General features: G+C 42.5%; 1 protein-coding gene across 8 annotated transcripts in view; it reads right to left on the bottom strand.

The window, feature by feature from the left end:
* Nucleotides 1-25,468, bottom strand: part of LOC142750937 (leukotriene C4 synthase-like) — a 63,597-nt gene that overhangs the window by 25,026 nt on the left and 13,103 nt on the right. For 6 of the 8 annotated variants that reach the window (XM_075859920.1, XM_075859923.1, XM_075859919.1 and 3 more), the window contains 4 exons: nt 22,709-22,778; nt 18,722-18,859; nt 17,405-17,504; nt 14,647-14,717 (listed from right to left, as the gene is read on the bottom strand). In XM_075859920.1, coding sequence (XP_075716035.1) covers nt 14,647-14,717; nt 17,405-17,504; nt 18,722-18,779 — 229 coding nt within the window. In that variant the 5' untranslated portion in view covers nt 18,780-18,859; nt 22,709-22,778. The remainder of the gene's footprint in view (nt 1-14,646; nt 14,718-17,404; nt 17,505-18,721; nt 18,860-22,708; nt 22,779-25,468) is intronic. The other 2 variants (XM_075859925.1, XM_075859924.1) reach the window with 1 other exon arrangement.

The raw sequence follows: 25,468 nt of genomic DNA, 5'->3' as shown, positions 1-25,468 counted from the left end.
CTGGGGTTGCCCCTGACATCACTAGCCGTATATGGACAGTGATGTCAGGGGCTTCCCCAGAGCCGGAGTACCGGAGCAGAGCCTTTACTAGCGCTCTGCCCGGGACTTCAGCTCTGCTCCGGACATCACTATCCATATATGGACAGTGATGTCAGGAGCAGAGCAGGAGTCCTAGGCTGAGTGCTAATAGTGCTCTGCCCGGGACTATGGCCCTGGGGTTGCCCCTGACAACACTGTCCATATATGGACAGTGACGTCAAGGTCTTCTCCTGAAGCGGAATCCCAAGCCTGAGATGTCGGCAATGCTCTGGCTGGGGATTCCACTCCTAGAGGGAACCCCAACAGCGCTACCTACAGGGAGGGGAGCTGTGTGGCATCAGGGATAGGCCATCAATATCTAAACAGTCCGGGGCCGGATTCCCCACCGATCAACTGTTTTGAAGGGGCCACAGAACTCATAACAGCTTATCAACAAGGGTGCCGGGAGTAGGACCCCGACCGATCAGATATTGATGGCCTATCCTGAGGATAGGCTATCAATTTTTGGGGACCGGACAACACCTTTAAATCACTATCATCTAATAATATTAATAATGAGATTATTCTCCTCATCGTGTGCCTGTATATACAGCAAAGCTGACAAGTGATCTACAGAGAACAGGAAGTGACATCCTAATGTGTCTGCTCTAGTGGCCAGTGTGAAAACTTAAATGAGTTTATCTGGGTCTTTTTCATTTCAAAAGTATTTAGTGGTATAAAGTGAAGGGGGAAAACGTAAAAACATGGGATTGGGTATCCCCACGCAGGGTGATAAAATAAGAAACAAGGAAAAGGGTAAAGGTATACGGGAGCGGAGGGACATAAGAAAGAATAATACAGATTAAATAACAAAAAGAAAGAAAATTAGCCATGATAAAGATAGTCTACATACAGTCACTTAATCAGATAAAGTACAATATATCAACATACAAAAATAAGGGAAGGTTCTAAACAGAATCAAAAGATGACACCATTATGAAATATCACAGAGTAATGGCATAACGGAAATCGGGTGCATGAGAGGAGGAGGGCCATGGGTCCCAGACCTTACGGTAAAGATCCATCGAGTCAGCTCTAATAGCTTCCAATTTTTTGTATATTGCTATACAATTGACCCTGTCTATAACAGTAATAATATTCAAGCCAGCAGTATGCCACTTCGAGGCAATTTAAATGCGGGTTGCTAGTAATATAAATTGGGCAAGTTTAAATCTTGAATTAGGGATTCGGGGAGGTGTGGCCGAAACCAGACAAATGGGCAAGCGGTTTGGGACCTTAAAGAGGCTCTGTGACCACATTATAAGTGGCCTATCTTGTACATGATGTGATCGGCGCTGTAATGTAGATTACAGCAGTGTTTTTTATTTAGAAAAACGATCAATTTTGACGGAGTTATGACCTATTTTAGATTTATGCTAATGACTTTCTTAAAGAGGCTCTGTCACCAGATTTTGCAACCCCTATCTGCTATTGCAGCAGATCGGCGCTGCAATGGAGATAAGAGTAACGTTTTTATTTTTAAAAAACGAGCATTTTTGGCCAAGTTATGACCATTTTTGTATTTATGATTCGTCAGCATCATACACTCCCATTCCTAACGCCCAGCTAGTAAAAGAAGTAAAAACGCCCCGATGTACACACATAATACACGCCCAGTTGTACTTTTACTGTAAACACGCCCAGTTGTACTTTTGCAAGCCTCATTTGCATAAATACAAAAATGGTCATAACTTGGCCAAAAATGCTCGTTTTTTTTAAATAAAAACATTACTGTAATCTACATTGCAGCACCTATCTGCTGCAATAGCAGATAGGGGTTGCAAAATCTGGTGACAGAGCCTCTTTAATGCCCTACTGGGCGTTTTTTAGCTTTTGACCAAGTGGGCGCTGTAAGGGCGGGTTCACACATAGCGGAATTTCACTTAAATTCCGCTGCGGACACTCCGCAGCGTTAATCCGCAGCGGAGCCGTTTCTCCATTGACTTTCACTTTAATTTAGCAGTGTTCGTTTACACGATGCGTACAATTCCGCTGCGGAGCATAGGCTGCGGAGCGGAATTTGGTGTCCGCAGCATGCTCTGTCTGTTGCGGAGCAGTGGCGGACTGGTTGCGGACTCATGGCGGAATTTCTCCATTGACTTCAATGGAGAGTCAAAATTCCGCAATGAAGTCCGCAGATCTTATGTGTGCTGCGGAGCGTATTGTTTTTACTACCATGACATTTCTTCATTCTGGCTGGACCTATGTATTTCTAGGTCTACAGCCAGACTGAGGAAGTCAATGGGGCTCCCGTAATGACGGGAGCGTTGCTAGGAGACGTCTGTAAATAGTCACTGTCCAGGGTGCTGAAAGAGTTACGCGATCGGCAGTAACTGTTTCTGCACCCGGGACAGTGACTACCGATCTCAATATACATGTATCTGTAAAAAAAAATATAAGTTCATACTTACCGAGAACTCCCTGCGTCTGTCTCCAGTCCGGCCTCCCAGGATGACGTTTCAGTGTAAGTGACGGCTGCAGCCAATCACAGGCCAAGCACAGGCTGCAGCGGTCACATGGACTGGAGCGTCATCCAGGGAGGTCGGGCCGGATGCCGAAAGAGGGACGCGTCACCAAGACAACGGGCGGTAAGTATGAATTTCTTTGACTTTCACTAGGGAAAGTGCTGTCCCTTCTCTCTATCCTGCACTGAATAGGGAGAAGAGAAGCACTTTTCCTGCAGTCCGCAGCGGCCAGTCCGCATCAATTTTCTGCACATTTTGTGCAGATCCGCTGCAGAATCTGCAACGCAGATTCTGTGCGGCATTGATGCGGACAGTTGCGGAGGAATTCCGCCATGTGTGGTCATGCCCTAAAGAGAAGTGTATGACGCTGACCAATCAGCGTCATACACTTCTCTCCATTCATGCAAGATCACGCTGTATATGACAGCTTACAGCGTGATCTCGCGAGATCACGCTTGCTGTCATTAAGTCCCACACAAACGTTACCGAAGTGTCGGGATTGTAAATAGACATCGCGTCCTGGCAGGAAGCGATGTCTATTCACTCTCAAGACACTTCAGTAACGTTAATGTGTGAGTAAGTGACAGCAAGCGTGATCTCGCGAGATCATTATGTGCTGAGTACATGAATGGAGAGAAGTGTATGACGCTGATTGGTCATTAAGAAAGTCATTAGCATAAATCTAAAATAGGTCATAACTCAGCCAAAATTTATAGTTTTTCTAAATAAAAAACACTGCTGTAATCTACATTACAGCGCCGATCACATTATGTAGAAGATAGGGCACTAATAATGTGGTGACAGAGACTCTTGTAACCTGACATGTCAGAAATCACGGAACAGACACCTTTCTATAGTGCTGTGACTTGGGGACAGTACTACCACATACGATACATAGTTCCCTCAGACGCACAACCTCTGCAACAATTGGCTGGGACCGTGGGATAAATTGCGTAAAGGCATGTTGAAACTAAATACACTCTATGTAGAAGTTTCACCGAGGTTTCTACCAAGGAAACGTGCCAGCTACCTTTACTTATTGTGTCACAGCACCGTTTCCATTGTGCAGTGGAAAGGCCGGTACCCATGTCCTCCTCCCATTTCAGCATATATGAAAGTTTAGTATCAGAAGGGGGAGCATTGAAAATACTATATAGCATAGACAATAAGCCCACTCGGGTGAGTGAGTAGATAACAAGTCTTTCAATAGTAGTATATGTCAGCTCATCTTGTGTAGGGATCAGCTCTTGAAATTAAAAAGTTGAGCAGCCTTGCAATGTTCAGAAGGGGGGGGGGGATTAAAAGTGGTAATAAAATGAGTCCGTGTCATCAAATGTCCCCCTGCAAGAAAGTTATGTATTCTAGTAAGCTGCTAAGACGACCACCAACTAAAGTTAGTACTCTGCAACCCTGGGGGGGGACGTGGTTTACCAAATATAGTAGTCACTGGTGAGTGACGAGACTGTTTGAACCTAACCGTACGCCAGAGGAGTAACGAGAGATGTGACAGTGGAGATAGGTTTCTCAGGGAAGATGGCAGGGGTGAGGTCAACCACATCAATGCTCCCCAGGAGTAAGGAGAGAGTTGGGCTAATTCGAGAGAAACGCATAACGGTGCCTTATCCGGTGGAAGGTGGGTAAGGAATAACTGGGCCACTCTAGCTGCTTTATAATATTTAGTCATATTCGGAACAGAAAGACCACCAGATTTCTTATGTAAATACATTACACGCATCGATATCCGGGGGCATTTATTGTTTATCTGCGTCTTTTTAAAGAATTGATCGGCAGGGGAACCGAGGGTCGGACCCCCCACGTATCTAATATTGATGGTCCATCCTAAGAATATGCCATCAATTTAAAAACCTGGATAACCCCTTTACATTTTTTTCTATGTGAAGGGTCAGATAAAAAATAAAAAAAAACACCACACAATTTTTTGGGTATATTTAGAATAAATACCTGATTTAAATAGTACGTTTTTTTTCTGATGATACATTCCGGGGGATAAAGCATGGTGCAGTTTGAAAAAATGAAGTGAACAGGCAAGTGTCTCTGTATACTAGTAGAGTATACAGAATGATCAGAAGATTTAGCTCTAGAACATAACAATGGCTGACTATACGATAGCGATTAAAGAGCCCGGACACGTGACAATCAGACGACTTCTAATTAAAAAGGAATTGTCTTTGTGAGACAATCCCTTTAATCTAGTCACCAGCTGCCTATACACTGATTAACATACTGACCTATAAAATTTAAAGAGAATTTGGTAAATTATATTGAAGTTAGGTTCCACCAGTGATGCCACTTCAAAGAATTAATTAGGGAATTGTATGACAAATAGTGTAGGTAACAAATTCTACCACTAGGGGGCAATGTGGATACATTCAAGGACCTGCTCAACAAATTTTGTAAAGAAAAAAATAAATCACGATTGTTGTTTTATTTACCCAAGAGATGGGGATATTTGTACAACTTGATATATACACACACACACATATAAGATACCCTAAAAGATCCCTTTTATGATTCTGTTTTTAAAGCATTGCTCTCCTTTATTGAGATTAGTAATATACAGTCAGGTCCAGAAGTATATGGACAGTGACACAAGTTTCATTATTTAGCCATTGTACACCTCCACAAAGGAATCAAGATGTGATTGAAGTGGAGACTTTCAGCTTTTAGTTAAGGGGTTTAACAAAAAAAAATTGCAGAGGTCGGTCCCCCACTGTTCATAAAGTGATGTCATATCCAGTGGCGTAACTACCGCGGTAGCAGCAGTAGCGGCTGCTACGGGGCCCGGGGCTTGAGGGGGCCCGGTGGCGCCGCTAGCAGCCGTTATGGCTACTACAGCGGTAGCGCCGCTACTGTGGGGCCCGCGACGCCGAGCCTTACACAGGCCCTCTCATGCCTGTAGGTGTCGCTAGCACCGGAGGGGGCCCCAGTGCTAGCGGCAGCCAAATACATGTATTAGCACTGAATGGCCGGGCATGTTCCGTGCCTGACCATCCAGTGCCTTACAATGACACTGATTGGCTAGCGGCGCGATGACATCATCGCGCCGCTTCCATGCTTGGAAGGTGCTGATTGGCGGGGCAAGTCATTCTGCCCCGCCAATCGGCGTCATTGGAGGACGCTCGTTCAGCTCCTGCAGACATGCTCAGAAGAGAGCATGTCTGCATCGCCAGTGAACAGCGTGGGAACCGGCGAATGTGAGTATGTCAAGTTTTTTTTTTTCCCCTCATAAAAATGTGAATGGCATTATCTATAGTGGGGGGGGGGGTCATCTTTATGTGGGCTATTATATATAGGGGGTCTATATGTGGGGCAGTAGCTACAGGGGGGTCTATATGTGGGGCAGTAGCTACAGGGGGGTCTATATGTGGGGCAGTAGCTACAGGGGGGTCTATATGTGGGGTAGTAGCTACAGGGGGGTCTATATGTGGTTGTGTGGGCCATTATATACAGGGGGCTCTATATGTGGGCCATTATATACAGGGGGGGTCTATATGTGGGGGTGGGGGCCACTATATACAGGGGGCTCTATATGTGGGCCATTATATACAGGGGGCTCTATATGTGGGCCACTATATACAGGTGGGGGTCTATATGTGGGCCACTATATACAGGGGGGTCTATATGTGGGCCACTATATACAGGGGGGTCTATATGTGGGACACTATATACAGGGGTGGGTTACCTGTGGGGCACTATATACAGGGGGGTCTATATGTGGGACACTATATACAGGGGTGGGTTACCTGTGGGGCACTAGCAACAGGGTGGCTATATGTAGTGCACAGTCTACAGGGGTGGGCTATATGTGGGACACTATATACAGGGGGAGCTATATGTGAGACACTATATACAGAGGTGGGCTATACGTGGAGCACTAACTATAGGGGAAGCTATATGTAGGGCAGCACGGTGGCTCAGTGGTTAGCACTATTGCCTTGCAGCTCTGGAGTCCATATGTGGGCACTATCTATAGGGGCTTCTATGTAGGTCACTATCTACAGGGGGCATGTTGTGTGTTTGTGACAGTTATATTTAGATGTGTTGAGAATTTTAACTTTGTTTATAGGAGCAGAAATGTTTTAAAAGTGAGAAGCTGAAGACATCTGAACGGAAAACTGCAGAAATGGGTCATGGCCGGGAGAAATCCATCATAGATGTCTGAACCGGAGGGAGAAGAAAAGAACTACAATCTGAGACGTCACCGGTGAGTCACTTAATGTAAATGTTTATTCTGCCTCTAATCAGTAATGTAGTCACTGTATGATCTGCAGCGAGATGATGGTGATAGGATTTTTTTTGTGAAACCGCATCTCCCAGCATATCCTTATCATTGTTCAGGCCATGCTGGGAGCTGTAGTTTTACGCCGTACAAACCTATACGCAGTGGCGTAACTACCGCTATAGCAGCCGTAGCGACTTCTACAGAGCCTGCAGCATGAGGGGGCCCGTGCCACCCGCCGGCACGGCCCCCTCCCATGGCCGCAGGCTCCGCTAGCAGCCGCTATGGCTGCTACAGCGCGACGCCACTGAAGGGGTTGTTCCTACATAAGACATGTATCCCCTATCCACAGGATAGGGGATACATGTGTGATCGCTGGCAGGGATGAGGAGAACAGGGGACCAAAAGTCCCCCCTAAGTTCTCCATGACAAACCTCAGACTTCCGGGGTCTGTGTCGGCAGCTCCGTAGAAATGAATGGAGCGCCGGTCGCGCTTGTGCGCATGCGTGACTAGCGCTCCTTTCATTTTTATTGAACTGCGCAGACGCCGGAAGTCCGAGGTTAGTCATGGAGAACTTCGGGGGACTTTCGGTCCCCCGTTCTCCTTATCGCTGCCAGCGATCACACATGTATCCCCTATCCTGTGGATAGGGGATGCATGTCTTTTGTAGGACAAACTATAGGCCGTTTTTTTGGGGGGGGGGGGGCTATATGGCGTTATCTACAGAGGGGTTCTGTATGGCGTTATCTACAGGGGGGGCTGTATGGCGTTATCTACAGGGGGGGTCTGTATGGCGTTATCTACAGAGGGAGTCTGTATGGCGTTATCTACAGGGGGGCTGTATGGCGTTATCTGCAGGGGGCTGTGTATGGTGCTATCTATAGGGGGGCGCTGTGTGGTGGAATCTATAGGGAGGCACTATCTACAAGGGGGGGGGGTTGTGTGATTCCCAGCAGAGGGGGGGCCCCAGTCAAAAGTTTGCTATGGGGCCCAGTCTTTCCTAGTTACGCCCCTGGTCATATCCCAGCTATATGTCATCACTTTATAAGATGGGAATAACTCTCTACCTTATGTAATTGGAGGCATACAAAGTTGCCCCAAAGGCCCATCCACTTCTATTACACAATATTACAACTCCATACAGCTTGGTAAGGCTGAGTTCACAATGGCCTCCTGCTCTGCCATTACGGAAGCCGATTAGGCCCCGCCGGGAGGCGAAGCCTAATCGGCTTGCTGTCAGTGAATAACTGACAGATCTAAAATATTGCACTACGTAGGTAGTGCAATGTATTAGAAAAAAATTAATCTGACAATTGGACTTTCAAGTCCCCTAGTTGGACTTGAGAAAAAGTGTAAAAAAAAAGTATAAAAAAGTGTAATAAAAAGTGAAAAAAATAAAAGTTTGAAAACATAATAAAAGTTTCAAGTAATAAAATAAAACACAATCGCCCTTTTTCTCTTATCAAGTCCTTTATTATTGAGAAAAAAATAATAAACCATACGTATTTGGTGTCGCCGCGACCGTAACGACCTGAGGTATAAAAATATTATATTATTTATTGCACGCGGTGAACAGCGTATAAAAAAAACGTAAAAAACTATTCCAGAGTTTCTGTTTTTTGGTCACTTTGCCCTACAAATATTGGAATAAAAAGTGATCAAAAAGTCGCACGTATCCAAAAATGGTCCCTATAAAGACGATAGCTCGTCTCGCAAAATCAAGCCCTCATACAGCCCTGTCGACAAAAAAAGTTATGGTTCTCACAACTTGGCGACAGAAAAAATACATTCTTTTTACAAAAGTAATTTTATTGTGCAAAAAGTTGTAAAACATAAAAAAGTGCCATAAAATATGTATCGCCGGAATCATACTGATCCGCAGAATAAAGGTAACATAGTTTATAACGCTTGGTGAACGCTGTATAAAAAAACCTAAAAAAAAACTATGCCAGAATTGCTGTTTTTTGGTCACCTGGCCTCCCAAAAAATAGGATAAAAAGTGATCAAAAAGTCGCATGTACTCCAAAATGGTACCAATAATAACTACAGCTCGTCCCGCAAAATAAAAGCCCTCATACCACTACGTCTATGAAAAAATAAAATTAGTTATGGCTCCAATAAGTCAGGAAATAAAAAATATGCAGTTGTGCAGGCCCGAGGGGAACATTTCTTCTGTTTCAAGGGGCGATTTATCAAGGCCCTAAAATTAGGGAACCAAGAAGGGGAGGGCCCAAACATATCTGCTGGAAGCTACGGTGCCCATATTATACCAGGATAACACTTCCCAGCAAAATTCCCTAAACTGCAAAGGTGCGGAGTGTGGACCAAAAGGGGCATAAGAAAGGACGCCATATATCAGTGCGACACCGGCCTGTGCAGAAAGGATTGCTTCACAGCGTAACACACATCTATGGATTATTTTATTGTTTTTTTACCCCATTATCATCCCACCTGACTATGCCCCTCAGGTACTCTGCCCAGCTTACATGTACCCTCACATTATAAACTGAAACACCAGCAATACTCCACTCTCCAAAAGCCAAATGGCGCTCCCTCCGCTCTGAACCCTACAATGTGCCCAAACAGCCGTTTCCTTCTACATATATGGCATCGTCATACCCGGGAGAACCCTTTTAACAATTTTTGGGGTGTGTGTCTCCAGTGGCATAAGCTGGGCATGACATATTTGCCACTGAAATGGCATATGTAGGGAAAAATATAAATTTTTAATTTGCTCCATCCGCAGGGCATTCATTTATGGAAAAGACCTGTGGGGTGAAAATGCTCACTACACCCCTTAATAAATGCCTTGAGGGGTGTAGTTTCCAAATGGGGTCACTTCTCCTGGGTTTCTTTTTATTATTTCACATCAGAGCCTCTGCAATTGTGAACCAATACTTTGTAAATCGCCAAATTAGGCCTCAATTTTACATGGTACGCTTTCACTCCTGAGCCTGGTCGAATGTCCAGGCAAAAGATTAGTGCCCCATGTAGGGTGTTTCTACAACCGGGAAACACTGCATAATAATTAGAGAGCTGTCTTGTTATGGTGGCACAAGCTGGGCACCACATATTGGCATATCTATGGAAAAAATCCAATTTTCACTCTGCAACATCGAGTGCACACTAATTTCTACAAAACACCTGCAGGGTTAACAAGCTTACTACACCCCTAGGTAAATGCATTGACGGGTGTAGTTTCCAAAATGGGGTCACTTCTGGGGGGTATCCACTGTTTTGGTCCCACAGGCGCCCAGAAACCAATCCAGAAAAATCTGCACTCCAAATGGCGCTCTTTCCCTTCTGAGCTCTGCCGTGTGCCCAAACAGCAGTTTATGACCACATATGGGGTATTGCCGTACTCTGGAGAAATTGCTTTACAAATGTTGGGTTCTTTTTTTTCCTTTATTTGTTGAGAAAATGAAAAATGTTGCGCTAAAGCTACGTCTTATTGAAGAAAAAGGATTGTTTTTATTTTCACTGCCCAATTCTAATAAATTCTATGAAACATCTGTGGGGTCAAAATGCTCACTACACCCCTAGATGAATTCCTCAAGGGGTGTAGTTTCCTAAATGGGGTCACTTTTTGGGCATTTTCATTGTTTTGTCCCCTCAGGGGCTTTGCAAATGTGACATGGCCTCCGCAAACCATTACTGCTAAATGTGATCTCCAAAAGCCAAATAGCGCTCTTTCCCTTCTAAGCCGTGCCGTGTGTCCAAACAGCCGTTTATTACCACATGTGGGGTATTGTTTTACTCGGGAGAAATTGCTTTACAAATTTTACTCCTTCAGTCTTTGTGGAAATGAGAAAAAATTACCTAAACCTACATTTTCTTTGGAAAGATTTAGATTGTCATTTTCAGGGCCTACTTCCAATCATTTCTGCAAAAAACCTATGGGGTCAAAACGCTCACTATACCCCTATATAATTTCCTCAATGGGTGTAGTTTCCCAAATGGGGTTACTTTTGGGGGATTTCCACTGTTTTGGCACTGCAAGAGCCCTTCAAACCTGACATGGTGCCTAAAATATATTCTAATATAATATATAAAAATAAGGCCCCAAAATCCACTAGGTGCTCCTTTGCTTCTGAGGCCGGTGCTTCAGTCCAGTAGCACGCTACGACCACATGTAGGATATTTCCTAAAACTGCAGAACATGGGCAATAAATATTGAGTTGCATTTCTCTGGTAAAACTTTCTGTGTTATAAAAAAAAATTGGATTAAAAATACATTTCTGCAAAAAAATATGAAATTTGTACATTTCACCTCTACTTTGCTTTAATTCCTTGAAACGTCTAAAGGGTTAAGTCATTTTCTAAATGCTGTTTTGAATACTTTGAGGGGTGACGTTTTTAAAATGGGGTGACTTTTTTGGGGTTTCTAATATATAAGGCCCTCAAAGCCACTTCACAACTGAACTGGCCCCTGTAAAAATAGCCTTTTGACATTTTCTTGAAAATGTGAGAAATTGCTGCTTAAAGAGGCTCTGTCACCAGATTTTGCAACCCCTATCTGCTATTGCAGCAGATCGGCGCTGCAATGTAGATTACAGTAATGTTTTTATTTTTAAAAAACGAGCATTTTTGGCCAAGTTATGACCATTTTTGTAGTTATGCAAATGAGGCTTGCAAAAGTCCAAGTGGGTGTGTTTAAAAGTAAAAGTCCAAGTGGGCGTGTATTATGTGCGAACATCGGGGCGTTTTTACTTCTTTTACTAGCTGGGCGTTGTGTATAGAAGTATCATCCACTTCTCTTCAGAACGCCCAGCTTCTGCCAGATCACGCTGTGACGTCACTCACAGGTCCTGCATCGTGTCAGACGAGCGAGGACACATCGGCACCAGAGGCTACAGTTGATTCTGCAGCAGCATCAGCGTTTGCAGGTAAGTAGCTACATCGACTTACCTGCTAACGCCGATGCTGCTGCAGAATCAACTGAAGCCTTTGGTGCCGATGTATCCTCGCTCGTCTGACACGATGCAGGACCTGTGAGTGACGTCACAGCGTGATCTGCCAGAAGCTGGGCGTTCTGAAGAGAAGTGGATGATACTTCTCGTTAGAGCGCACAGCTAGTAAAAGTATTAAAAACGCCCCGATGTACGCACATAATACACGCCCACTTGGACTTTTACTTTTAAACACACCCACTTGGACTTTTGCAAGCCTCATTTGCATAACTACAAAAATGGTCATTACTTGGCCAAAAATGCTCGTTTTTTAAAAATAAAAACGTTACTGTAATCTACATTGCAGCGCCTATCTGCTGCAATAGCAGATAGGGGTTGCAAAATCTGGTGACAGAGCCTCTTTAAAGAGGCTCTGTCACCAGATTATAACTTGACTATCTCCTACATAATGTGATCGGCGCTGTAATGTAGATAACAGCAGTGGTTTTTATTTTGAAAAACGATCATTTTTGAGCAAGTTATGAGCTAGTTTAGATTTATGCTAATGAGTTTCTCAATGGACAACTGGGCGTGTTTTTACTTTTTACCAACTGGGTGTTGTACAGAGGAGTGTATGACGCTGACCAATCAGTGACTAATCAGCGTCCTGCACTTCTCATTGTTCCAGCCCAGCATAATCCACAGCACAGTGTGAGTGTGCAGTGAAAGAAGCTGGGCTGGAACAATGAGAAGTGTATGAGGCTGATTAGTCACTGATTGGTCAGCGTCATACACTCCTCTGTACAACACCCAGTTGGTAAAAAGTAAAAACACGCCCAGTTGTCCATTGAGAAAGCCATTAGCATAAATCTAAACTAGCTCATAACTTGCTCAAAAATGATCGTTTTTCAAAATAAAAACCACTGCTGTTATCTACATTACAGCGCCAATCAGATTATGTAGGAGATAGGGCATTTATAATCTGGTGACAGAGCCTCTTTAAATTCAAAGCCTTGTAACGTCCTAGAAAAATAAAAGGATGTTCAAAAAATGATACCAATCTAAAGTAGACATATGGGGGATGTTAGTTAGCAACAATTTTGTGTGTTAGAACTGCCTGTCTTACAAACAGATACATTTAAATTGAGAAAAATGCAAATTTTTGCAATTTTTCGCGAAATTTTGGTGTTTTTCACAATTAAATACACAACTTATCGAGCAAATTTTGCCAGTAACATAAAGTCCAATGTGTCACGAGAAAACAATCTCAGAATCACTTGGATAGGTAAAAGCATTCCGAAGTTATTACCACATAAAGTGACACATGTCAGATTTAAAAAATGAGGCTCTGTCAGGAAGGTCAAAAGTGGCCAAAGAGGGTTGTGTGTTTATTTATTGGTTTATTATTTTGTGGGTTATGTGTTACCATGCTCTGGGCTTAGTTCTGCTAAGAAATCTTGGGTCCTGACGTTCATGTGGATGTTACTTTGACATGTACCAACTACTTAAAGAGGCTCTGTCACCAGATTTTGCAACCCCTATCTGCTATTGCAGCAGATCGGCGCTGCAATGTAGATTACAGTAACGTTTTTATTTTTAAAAAACGAGCATTTTTGGCCAAGTTATGACCATTTTTGTATTTATGCAAATGAGGCTTGCAAAAGTACAACTGGGCGTGTTGAAAAGTAAATGTACAAGCGGGCGTTTATTATGTGCGTACATCGGGGCGTTTTTACTTCTTTTACTAGCTGGGCGTTCTGATGAGAAGTATCATCCACTTCTCTTCAGAACGCCCAGCTTCTGGCAGTGCAGATCTGTGACGTCACTCACAGGTCCTGCATCGCGTCGGCCACATCGGCACCAGAGGCTACAGTTGATTCTGCAGCAGCATCGGCGTTAGCAGGTAAGTAGCTACATCGATTTACCTGCAAACGCCGATGCTGCTGCAGAATCATCTGTAGCCTCTGGTGCCGATATGTCCTCGCTCGTCCGACACGATGCAGGACCTGTGAGTGACGTCACAGCGTGATCTCTCAAGAACACGGCTGTGTCTGCACTGCCAGAAGCTGGGCGTTCTGAAGAGAAGTGGATGATACTTCTTATCAGAACGCCCAGCTAGTAAAAGAAGTAAAAACGCCCCGATGTACGCACATAATACACGCCCAATTGTACTTTTACTTTTCAACACGCCCAGTTGTACTTTTGCAAGCCTCATTTGCATAAATACAAAAATGGTCATAACTTGGCCAAAAATGCTCGTTTTTTAAAAATAAAAACGTTACTGTAATATACATTGCAGCGCCTATCTGCTGCAATAGCAGATAGGGGTTGCAAAATCTGGTGACAGAGCCTCTTTAAACATTGTTGGAGACCAAGTAAATACCGTCATGGCAACCGTATATCCGAATGGCAGTGGCCTGACCAAGCAGGATAATGCCCCTGCCACACTGCAAAAATTGTTCAGGAATGATTTGAGGACATGACAAACAGTTTAAAGTGTCGGGAGCGGAGAAATACTTCTGCACGCTGGGCGGTACTGTTGCCATTGGAAGCGTACGACGCCCGGAGAGTATCGTGCATGGGTCTAATTAATTACGTCTTGGTGCCAGATACCACAGAAAACTGTCAGAGATCTTGTGGAGTCCATGCCTTGATGGGTCAGAACTGTTTTGGAAGCATGAGAGGAACCTACACAATAGTATGCAGAGGTGGCTTTAATGTTATTGCTGATCGGTGGGTATATAAAAATTGCGCACGTGAGAGAATAATGCAAAAATGATAGTAGACAAAACACTAAATAACAACCAGGGAAGATTTTTCTCCTAATTCAAATATTAAAAAGTATCCAACATGGTGGGATTAGATGCTCAGCTGTAGAGAACTATTTTCAGAAGTTGGCAACTCATTTCTACCAGACAGTATTTTTAACTACAGTATTCATATATTTAGACATGTTGGCAACCCTGATCTCACCTTGATGGAAGAAGATCCCGGACAGCCAGAGAACAGCAAGGAACAATGGGAAATATTCTGTGCAGTTGACCCTGCAAAGAGCAATTCACACTCAGAATTTCTAAGGCTGAGTTCACACAACCTATTTTCAGGCGTAAACGAGGCGTATTATGCCTTGATTTACGCCTGAAAATACGGCTCAAATACGTCGGCAAACATCTGCCCATTCATTTGAATGGGTTTGCCGACGTACTGTGCCGACGACCAGTAATTTAAGCGTCGTCGTTTGACAGCTGTCAAACGACGACGCGTAAAATGACTGCCTCGTCAAAGAAGTGCAGGACACTTCTTTGAAACGTAATTTGAGCCGTTTTTCATTGAAGTCAATGAAGAACAGCTCAAGATTACAGGCGTCAAAGACGCCTCGCAAAATGCGAGGAGGAGCTTTTACGTCTGAAACGACGCAGCTGTTTTCTTCTGAAAACAGTCTGTCTTTTCAGACGTAAAAGCCAGTTCTCGTGTGCACATACCCAAAGAGTATTATCAGCTATTCCTGCTGTGTTTAACTTACTCACCATTTTTAAGATATCTCCTTGCTGGTAACAGACTACAAACAAACTCTGTGTAGTCTGATTCTGTGGATACTTCTTTTTATTTGTCACCCACTTCTTTACTAGTTTGCATATGGTAGATTTAAGGGATGGGAACAGATAAATAGTAAGGGTATATGCACACGATAACTGGCTTTTACGTCTGAAATTACAGACTGTTTTCAGGAGAAAACAGCTCCGTCGTTTCAGACGTAAATGCTCCTCCTCGCATTTTGCGAGGCGTCATTGACGCCCGTAATCTTGAGCTGTTCTTCATTGAATTCAATGAAAAACGGCTCAAATTACGTTGCAAAGAAGTGTCCTGCACTTCTTTGACGAGGCAGTCATTTTACCCGTCGTCGTTTGACAGGCTGGGTTCACACGACCTAGTTTCAGACGTAAACGAGGCGTATTATGCCTAGTTTTATGTCTGAAAATACGGCTCCAATACGTCGGCAAACATCAAATGAATGGGTTTGCCGACGTACTGTGCCGACGACCTGTCATTTACGCGTCGTCGTTTGAGAGCTGTCAAACGATGACGCGTAAAATGACTGCCTCGTCAAAGAAGTGCAGGACACTTCTTTGAAACGTAATTTGAGCCGTTTTTCATTGAATTCAATGAAGAACAGCTCAAGATTACGTGCGTCAATGACGCCTCGCAAAATGCGAGGAGGAGCAGTTACGTCTGAAACGACGGAGCTGTTTTCTCCTGAAAACAGTCTGTAATTTCAGACGTAAAAGCCAGTTATCATGTGCACATACCCACAGCTTTCAAACGACGACGCGTAAATTACAGGTCGTCGGCACATTACGTCGACAAACCCATTCAAATGAATGGGCAGATGTTTGCCGACGTATTGGAGCCGTATTTTCAGGCGTAAATCGAGGCATAATACGCCTCGTTTACGCCTGAAAATAGGTCGTGTGAACCCAGCCTAATACTGCATTGACTGCAAAATCAGACTACACAGAATTTACCTGCATACTCTGCATAGATTTGAATAGGAGCTGTAGACACAAAATATAGGAATTTTTAGAACCTTTCACCTGCCCATACATGTGCAGCATGTAATGGGCAGTGCTTCACAAACACTCTCACTTTACACATTTTTCCTATATTTCTCCGTTATATTTGGCGCCCGAAATGTAAATAAGCCCCTGAACTGTCAATGGGACGTTTCTATCTAAATGGCAAGGGGGCGTGATGTCTTCGTTCTGACACTGTCCAATCAGATACGGACATTGACAGGGCGGCTTGCGCTGTGTTCCCTCCCGCGAGAACACACACAGACTGAGAGAGCGCTCTCTGCAGAACCACCAGTCTCTGTGTGTTCTCGCGGGAGGGAACATAGCGGAAGCCGCCCTGACACTGTCCATAGCTGATTGGACAGTGTCAGAGCGAAGACATCAGGCCCCCTTGCCATTTAGATAGAAACGTCCCATTGACAGTTCAGGGGCTTATTTACATATCGAGCGCCAAATATAACGGCACTAATATGTAAATAACAGAGGAAGATAGGAAAAAAATGTAAAGTGAGACAGTGTTTGTGAAGCCCTGCCTATTACATGCTGCACTCAGCTGCACCTGTATGGGCAGGTGAAAGGTTCTCTTTAAGACTACTTGTAAAGTTGCTTTATTATTCATTTAAGATGCATTGAAACAATGAAAATGAAAAGGAAGAACTCCTGGGTGAGGGAGTCAGGCCTCATGCACACGCCCGTGACCATGATCGCGGGCACAGCCGACAAAGTATGGGAGCACGGCCCGTAAAATACAAAAAATAGGACATGCTCCATAATTCCCGACACAGTTGGCATGGACACCTATCCGTAGCTATATGGAAAGGTGTCCGCGCCAAATAGAACTGAATGGGTCCGTAATTGCGGACCGTATCACGGTCCGCAATTACGGAAATTTTTTACGGTCTTGTGCATGGAGCCCAAGTGAAGTTGGTGAAAGACAAGGGCTGATTACCAGAATTACCAATATAAGTAAAAGGTTCTGATACGGACATATTCACATGCGGCAGATTTGAAAGAAGATTTTTAAAATCAGTTCCATTTATCTAAATGGCACATACATTTCTGCAAGCCGCGTTTAGATGAATGATACAGCCGCAGAAATTTTCACAACAAATGTGTCGCATGTGAATTCAGACATGTTTTTGCACCAAGCAGCTACTTACTGTGCTCTATAGACTCTTTCAAATTCAGGGGGCCCCAATGTATTGGGAGGGGAGACACTGTATTTCCTCCGGACTGCAATGACCTGCAAGGCAAAATATGCTACAAAAAAAAGGAAGAAAAATTATATTTTTGCAGTGTTGCATTCATAACATAGGTTATGTAGATATTAATTTTGAATAATGTGTATATTGCAAAAATAAAAGGTACTGAGATTGACGAATCAATACTTAATATTGACTGATCTAACTCAAGGCATAGTAGTAAAAGCAGCCAACTGGTCAGCGTAAGAGCTATGTAGGAGATTGTAAAAGCAAAAATAATGGTTGGTGTTTTTTTTCCAAAAAGTGGACATATCGCTCCTTGTCTGATATTTCCAGACCTATTTCATCAACTGCATAGGGAATAGAGTGATTCAGACGTGATTAAAGGGGTTTTTCCTTCTCAGAAAGTGATGGCATATTACTAGGATATGCCATCATCTTCTGATTAGTGGGATACCGATTGCCGGAACCCCCACAATCCTGACCACAGCCCAGTACCATTTACTTGATATGCCATGCTACTCTGAGGTTCTGTAATAGGAAATATCTAGATAGAGCCCTGCCAGGACCTTCCTTCTCGATAACATCACCACAAAACTAAAGTTCCCTGCACTTCTTGGTGTGGTGGATGGTCATTATTGTACAGTGTGGGTTCCACTTGCCTCTCTCTTTTTACATGTACAAGCTGCACATGTCATTCTGCACCCAATTGGAAGAAGAAGGTGTATGACATTGGGCAGGAGCTCATGCTGACTAGCGGGGACATAAGGACAGAAGAAAAAACAGCCCAGGGAACAAGCTGATATAACCATGCAGGCTGGTAGGCTGAGTAGGAGACATAGAGAACACTGGGTATTAATTTTGACAAAGAATTTCTCATCATGAGTGTATAGTTTTTCATAGGTCTGAAGAAAAAATAGCTGAACTTTGGAGAGAAAAAAAATATAATACTCAATGTGGATTCGGGATCAATTTGAAATTCAACATTTTAGCTTGAAAACAAATATTTACAAGGAACTCTGACAATTTAAGTACAAATTAGGTTTTACCAGTCATAGATCTGGTATTAATCTGGATTACATAGATGTTATGTCAACATTTACCATTTGGGGTAAAACAAACAGGAAAGAGGGGGGGGGGGTCCAATAAAAAAAAAGGGTAAAGGGTTAACTAATGAACTAAAATGTCAATGATGTGTTATGTGTGGAGCGACCATAAAATAAAACAAACCATCATATGAGAGAAAAATGTAATGTATTATATGACATATTATACCTTGTTCCAAAACACCAAGTAAGGTGACTGCGCCCAATAGGACTATATTATGTAACATGGTGGCCTGAAGAGACAAGGATTCCTGTGTTCTTCTAAGAGGACAATACCAGACGGTGGTGAAAGCTTTCAGTCTTCACACTGGAAGATTGAGGTGATACAAAAATTAGGAATGTTCATATTTGATCATAAATGGTTGAAGGGCAAAATCTGGCCATGCATTATTTTGATAACTGCATTGATAATAGGAACTGTGTACTGTGTATAAAAGTTGTAGAACTTACTCTATGCTCGAAAGTGCTTGAGACTGTGTGCATACAACCATGCCATGTAACTTTTAGGCTAGGGAGAAAAACGATGTACCCATAGATAGACAAGAACTTAGGCGAGTCTTGATTAAGATTTTAACGTGGGTTGGCGCGAGGGTCGGCCACAGCTTTTATTTATCATATCTTTTTGTTTTAATAATAACCAACTGTAAAAAGATATTCAACATATATACATAACATTTTACCCGAATGCCAGCCCGCCTATGGAAGGTCATGTAGGTCAGACCTTTCTCAAACACTGCCAGCTGTGACATAAGATTTCAAAAGCAGAATACACATAGCCGAAAAGCCAAGAAAAACTTTACATTCACTGACAAATTCCTGCCAGTATCAAAATCAATCAAAATATTATATATGTATAAACCAGAGTGCCTTTTATTTTTTTTAATATTCTTTAATAAAAAAAATATTTTTGATATGTATTTATTTATTATTATTTTTTTATTTTTTTAAATAATTATCAATATAATTTTTTTTGTATTATTTTTCTTAAAACAGACTGAGGGAAATAAACGAAAAATAGGGAGGGTGGGACAAGTTACGGCCTAAAGAGGAAGATGTTCTCCCACTCTACCCTTATAAACCCAGAAAGGCAGGGTGGTATAAGCCCGCCCATGCCCACCTAAAAACACGCTGTAAGGAAAGGTATAAGGCTGTTATAGGCTACAAGCATCTTAGCAACATGTATAAGCCGTCCCCTAGCCAACTAGAGCCGAACCGAATTAACGCTTTACATGCCTCCCAGTCATAGGCCAAGCGACTAATACGCCTGAGGGCCTGCAAGACTGCACAAAAGGGTATTCAGACATGTTGGAAAATCTTGCAATTATAAATTCCTCCCTATTTGCCATAGAAAATGTAACTATGTGCCACTAGCAAAACGACATGCGTAGCAGGGGTCTGAAGATCCTTACCTGTCTCCATTGGTCAGAAATGGTGTCATATTCCTAAACAGGTGTACACCATATTGGGTAACACAGCTCACACTACAATATTAAAAAGGTTGTCCTAAATAGATTTAAGCCAGCCTGGAAATCAGTTCATCGCCATGGATCCGGCTTTAGAAACCTCCAGTGATCAGCTGCTATCCCTAGGGGAAGCTATGGCTAGCCACACATTTCTACTGTCGAGAAAAGTGTAGTATTACATGCTGGCCAATCAATAGAATGACCGTCTATGTAATACTGTACAGAAACTGTTCGGCTGCGCCAGAAAGAGAGCTACTCTATGTTACCAGAGGGGCTCCCAAGTTGTAAACATTTTATAATCGCTCACATCAGTCCCTGTCCCCAGTGCAGTTTACAGTCTAATTTCCATAGAACATACACTCTTTAGCCCAAATATCTTTGAAGGGTGGGAGAAGTGGGAGTGGACCTGACCATTTTACAGTATGGTGCCGAGAAATTCTGAATGGCGGCCCTGGTTCTGCTCATAACAAACATTCAAATGCTTTTATTTTCCATATAATAATAGAAATAACAGCAAGTATGACTGGTTGGTTAGAACATTCGTTTTATAACTACAAATGCACCGATAGAGGAAATAAGAAAAAATATTGAATTCAACAAACAGCTCCTTAAGCAGATCTTGTTATTTATTCTGTCAAATTAGTTAAGAACTAGCAGTCATAGCTAAGAAAAGGGAAAATGTTCCGGATTGTCGTATGAGCCAGGGGATTTCCATCTTTGTGTCCAAGGCAGCACTTATGTTCTTATTATTAGATTGCAGTTAAGCTTTGTGACTATCTATAGGAAATGGAGGGGTGACCTTCCTGCAGACCAGAACATGGAGGCAGGAAATAGTGCTAAAGCAACAGGACGGGTATGCCTTCTCTGGCTGCTTAATTGCTGACTATTTTACTACATAAGAGGTCAGCGGTGGACAAAGACAACAGAGAGCCACTATGCAAAGAACAGTATAAGCACCCCTTGTTTTCCAACTGCTAAATTGATGACAGCCGGGTGGTAGTCATTGACCACCTCCTTCATGGCTCTGCAGAATATCCCTCACCGGCATGCCAATCAACCAGCAATTGCGAGACATTGATTGGAATGAACCTATTCCCTTACATGCAATCTAATAGACAGTAGGGAGCGCTATTATTTTTTTAAGGCAGTAGTGGGCCCCATTGCCTGCAGGGCTCCTGTGGCTGCACATATGATATGTCTGACCCTGCAAGATTTATCATGAGTATTTCTGAATTTATACGTATGTATGTATATTATTGCAAATTAATATATATGCAGTAAAATAATAGCTTATGCCAAACAGAACATTGCTTTATGTAGTCTTACACTTCAGAATATTTTGAGCCCCTGACTTACCAAATGGAGGGCAAATCTGAAAAGATTAGCCATAGTTTAGAAGGCTCTAGGATAGCACTTGAAGAGGCTCTGTCACCAGTTTATAACTGCCCTATCTCCTACCTAATCTAATAGGTGCTTTAATGTAGATAACTACTGTTTGTTTGTTTGTTTTTTTAAACTTTTATTTTTGACCAAGTTATAAACATTTTAAGAGCTATGCAAATTTGTTCTTAATGCCAAAATGGGTGTTTTTTTTACTTTTCACCAAGTGGGCGTTGTAAAGAAAAGTGTATGACACTGACCAATCAGCGTCATACACTTCTCTTCATTCCAGCCTCGCGAGATCATGCTATAACATCACTTCATCCCGCGACCCGCGAGTCCTTCACCGGAGCGATGGAAGACTGAACAGACATCGCCTCCAGCTGCTGCAGATTCGGATAAACGTCCTGGCACGGCTGGAGGCGATGTCTGTTCACTCTTCCGTCGCTCAGGTGAAGGACCTGCAGGAGGAAGTGACGTCACAGCGTGATCATCTTAAGATCACGCTGTGCTGTGGATGAAGCTGGGCTGGAATGAAGAGAAGTGTATGACGCTGATTGGTCAAGTAAAAAAAACGCCCAGTTGGGCATTAAGAACAAATTAGCATAAATCTTAAAATGTTCATAACTTGGTGAAAAAAAACCAACAAAAACCCCAAAACAGTAGTTCTCTACATTAAAGCGCCTATTAGATTAGGTAGGAGATAGGGCAGTTATAAACTGGTGACAGAGCCTCTTTAACCAGCGCAAAATTTACCTATAGGCACAGTAGACCTGTGCCTATAGATAGCCCTGGGGAAGGGCACTTATTGAAGGTAAAATTTTCATATGAACACACGGTTTATATTCATATGTACAGTACATTATGGGTTTTTTTTATGTTATGCTATCACAATGCGGTTAGAATAAGAGGAGGATACGCAGGGAGGACATGGGTGAGACTGCAGTGGGTGCTGGAAGTTGTGAGAAGTGAACCGCAATGTTCTTCTTTATTTTGAACAGCAAACCAACATTTTAAAGCCGTACTTGAACCTGTCAGCAGTTTTATCGTCTCCCTACCTCCAATGAACGTATATATCCTCCAAGGAACGTATATATCCACACTTTACAAGTGGCCACCCCATGCCACCAATTTAGCTATATGTTAGTAAATGACACAAAGACCTCAGAATTGTCATTGAGCTAGCAGATTAGCGATTCAACTGGGAAGTGGTGGCCTCGCCTAACTCTGCAATACTTACAAACATAATATGAAATACACAACCTTCACCCATATTTACACAGCATTAGATATACAGTAACTGATCAAAATACCTTTTTGTCTTTAGCTGCCGGTAATCACCGAATCATTTTCCAGTGAGGTTTAAGGAATGAAACCTGAACTCTGTTGGAAAGAGCACCAAGATCACATTTCCACTGATACAGTTGTGAAGCATGTGGGCGTAGTATAATACAAAGTTTGAGCAGATCATTAACCTTATCTACAGAACCTATTATGTACCCCGCTCCACAAACTTTTGAATGTAATAACATTGAATGACAACAAATTCAAATGAGGAATTTGTGTAAAAAAAAAGTCATTAAAAAGTGATACATAACCATTTTATTAAGGCGGATCTGTCTTTTTTTTATGCTGTCCTGTATGGGGGCAGCAAAAGTGTAGTCACAGACATACTTACTTAATCATTCATTTCAGTAGTTTTTTAGCGTTAATCTTTGTGGTGCGTTGCAGGTCTGAGGTCCAAAGAAATTCATGATATTCACGCTCCCCCCACCTTCCAGCCACTGATCGGCACACTTCTCTCTATTTTACTTTGCATAGGGGGAATTGTGTCAATCAGCGACTGCAGGGCGGGGGGAGGTGGGGGGTTTGTAGAAATATTATGAATATCTTTGGACTCTAGGCCTTCAGCGCGCCGCAAAGATGTAAACGCTCAAAAACTACTGAAAATGATCGATTAAGTGACTGACACAAAACAATATAATGCATAACTAATTCCCCCTGATACTAAAAGAATTGTGAATAATTTTTAAGAATGCAATGACTTCCTCGAAACCTTAGCATTTATCTACACATGGAGGACCTTCGATTAGTTTTCCCACTTTCCGTTTTACGTTCTCTCATTTTTCTCCTCTTTTTTTCTGTCCTTTTTCTATAGTCTACCAGTGATCAGTCCCCTGGTGACCTCCTGGGTATACGCTATTTGATTGATCTATTTTGGGTCTTTCCAGCAGTACAGGTGTAGTTATGTGACTAACGATGGGTTTATCCAGATTTCTTTGTTTCACCATTTTCATCAAAGGCTATGTAAACCGTTGAAGATTTTTTTTTTTTACTAAAACAAAGTATTATAGTGTTTAAAGGGGTTGTCCAGTCCCTAAAAATGTATGGCCTATCCTCAGGATAGGCCATCAATAGCTGATCGGTCAGGGTCTGACTCCTGGGACCCCCGACGATCAGCTGTTTTGAAGGGGGTGCAGCGCTCGTACTGTGAATCGTCGACACACATGTAGCGGCGATTCACATGTACTATCCGAGCCATTGTACAAATTGATTGTGTGTTTTGTTATACATACATTTATTTGCATACGTTTATTAGCTCCTGCCAGACTTCACAGATGTAACGCACAGACAAGGATTTTACTAAATGCATTTCATATTTTACTGGTAAGAATTTTAGTTGCAACGCAAACGTAATTGTGGGGTGCCGATGGTTGTCATGGCAGGCTCCTAGGTCTGCCATCTTTTTGCTCCTATTAAGACCTTAATAGATTCGGTAAAAAAAAATGCTATACTGCAATACATTTTTATGGCAGTCTATTGTGCAAGCGATCCAACGATTGTTGTTCAAGTCCCCTAGGGGGACTAATAAAAAAAGTAAAACATAGTTAAATAAAGAGGTTTATTTAATGTACAAAAAAAGAAAAATTAAAAGTAAAAAAAAAAAACAACTTTTCCCATTTTTCCCCTTAGGCTATATAACAAAAATAAAAATTAGCATAACTGGTATTGCAGTGTCCGTAAAAGTCTGAACTATTCTAATATAAAGTTTTTCAACTCACACAGTAATCGCTGTAAAGAAAAATAAAAACAACAGAATTTCTGTTTTTTGGTCACCTTAGCTCCCCAAAAAAATGTAATAAAAAGTTATCAAAAAGTTGCATGTACTCCAAAATGGTACCAATAAAAACTACTGTAAGGGTATGTTCACACGGCTTATTTCCAGCTGCTTTTCAGGGCGTAAACGCCTTGAAAAACGGCTGAAAAAACAGAAGCTATGAAGCCGTTTGAAAAAACGACGCGTAAAAAAATGCCCCATAAATAGAAGTTCACTTCTTGAGCTGTTTTTGTAGCCGTTTTTCATTGTCTCAATAGAGAAACGGCTCCAAAAAATGTCTGTAAAACAATGAATCAAAAAACGCTTGATGCTTTAAAAACGGTTGAAAATCAGAGTGTTTTTCCTTGAAAACAGTTCTATATTTTACAGCCGTTTTTTGTTTAGCCTGTGAACATACCCTAAGGGTATGTTCACACGCTGTATTTTCAGGTGTATTTCGCTTGTAAACGCCTATAAACATCTGCCCATTGAATTCAAAAACATCGCCTAAAAAAACGCCCTGTAAAAAGAAGGGCATGTCACTTCTTGAGACATTTTTGGAGCTGTTTTTCATTGTGTCAATGGAAAAACAGGTCCAAAAAGTCTATTAAAAAATGCATGACTCAGCGTGTGAAGATACCCTAAGGGTACGAACACACACAGCGTGTTAAGGGCGTGGCGAATACACTGCATCAAGCTGCGCAACATATCCGCCCTGAACACCGTAGGGAATGCTGTCTAAAAAATCGCACCACATTGAGGTGCATTATTCTGGCGGAATTTCCACTGCGTAAAGCAGCGGCGGAAAAGTTAAAAAAACGTTCATACTTACCCCCTCCCTTTTTTCTTTAGTCCGGCCTCCAAGGATGATGTTGCACGTCATTTGAACGCTACAGCCTGTGATTGGCTGCAACGGTGACATGGGATGAAATGTCATCCCAGGAGGTCGGACTGGAGGCTTATTGCATTGTATAGT

Source organism: Rhinoderma darwinii, chromosome 3, assembly GCF_050947455.1.
Source record: "Rhinoderma darwinii isolate aRhiDar2 chromosome 3, aRhiDar2.hap1, whole genome shotgun sequence".
In the NCBI taxonomy this organism is placed as follows: Eukaryota; Metazoa; Chordata; class Amphibia; order Anura; family Rhinodermatidae; genus Rhinoderma; species Rhinoderma darwinii.
This window is presented reverse-complemented; position numbering and strand designations above follow the sequence as displayed.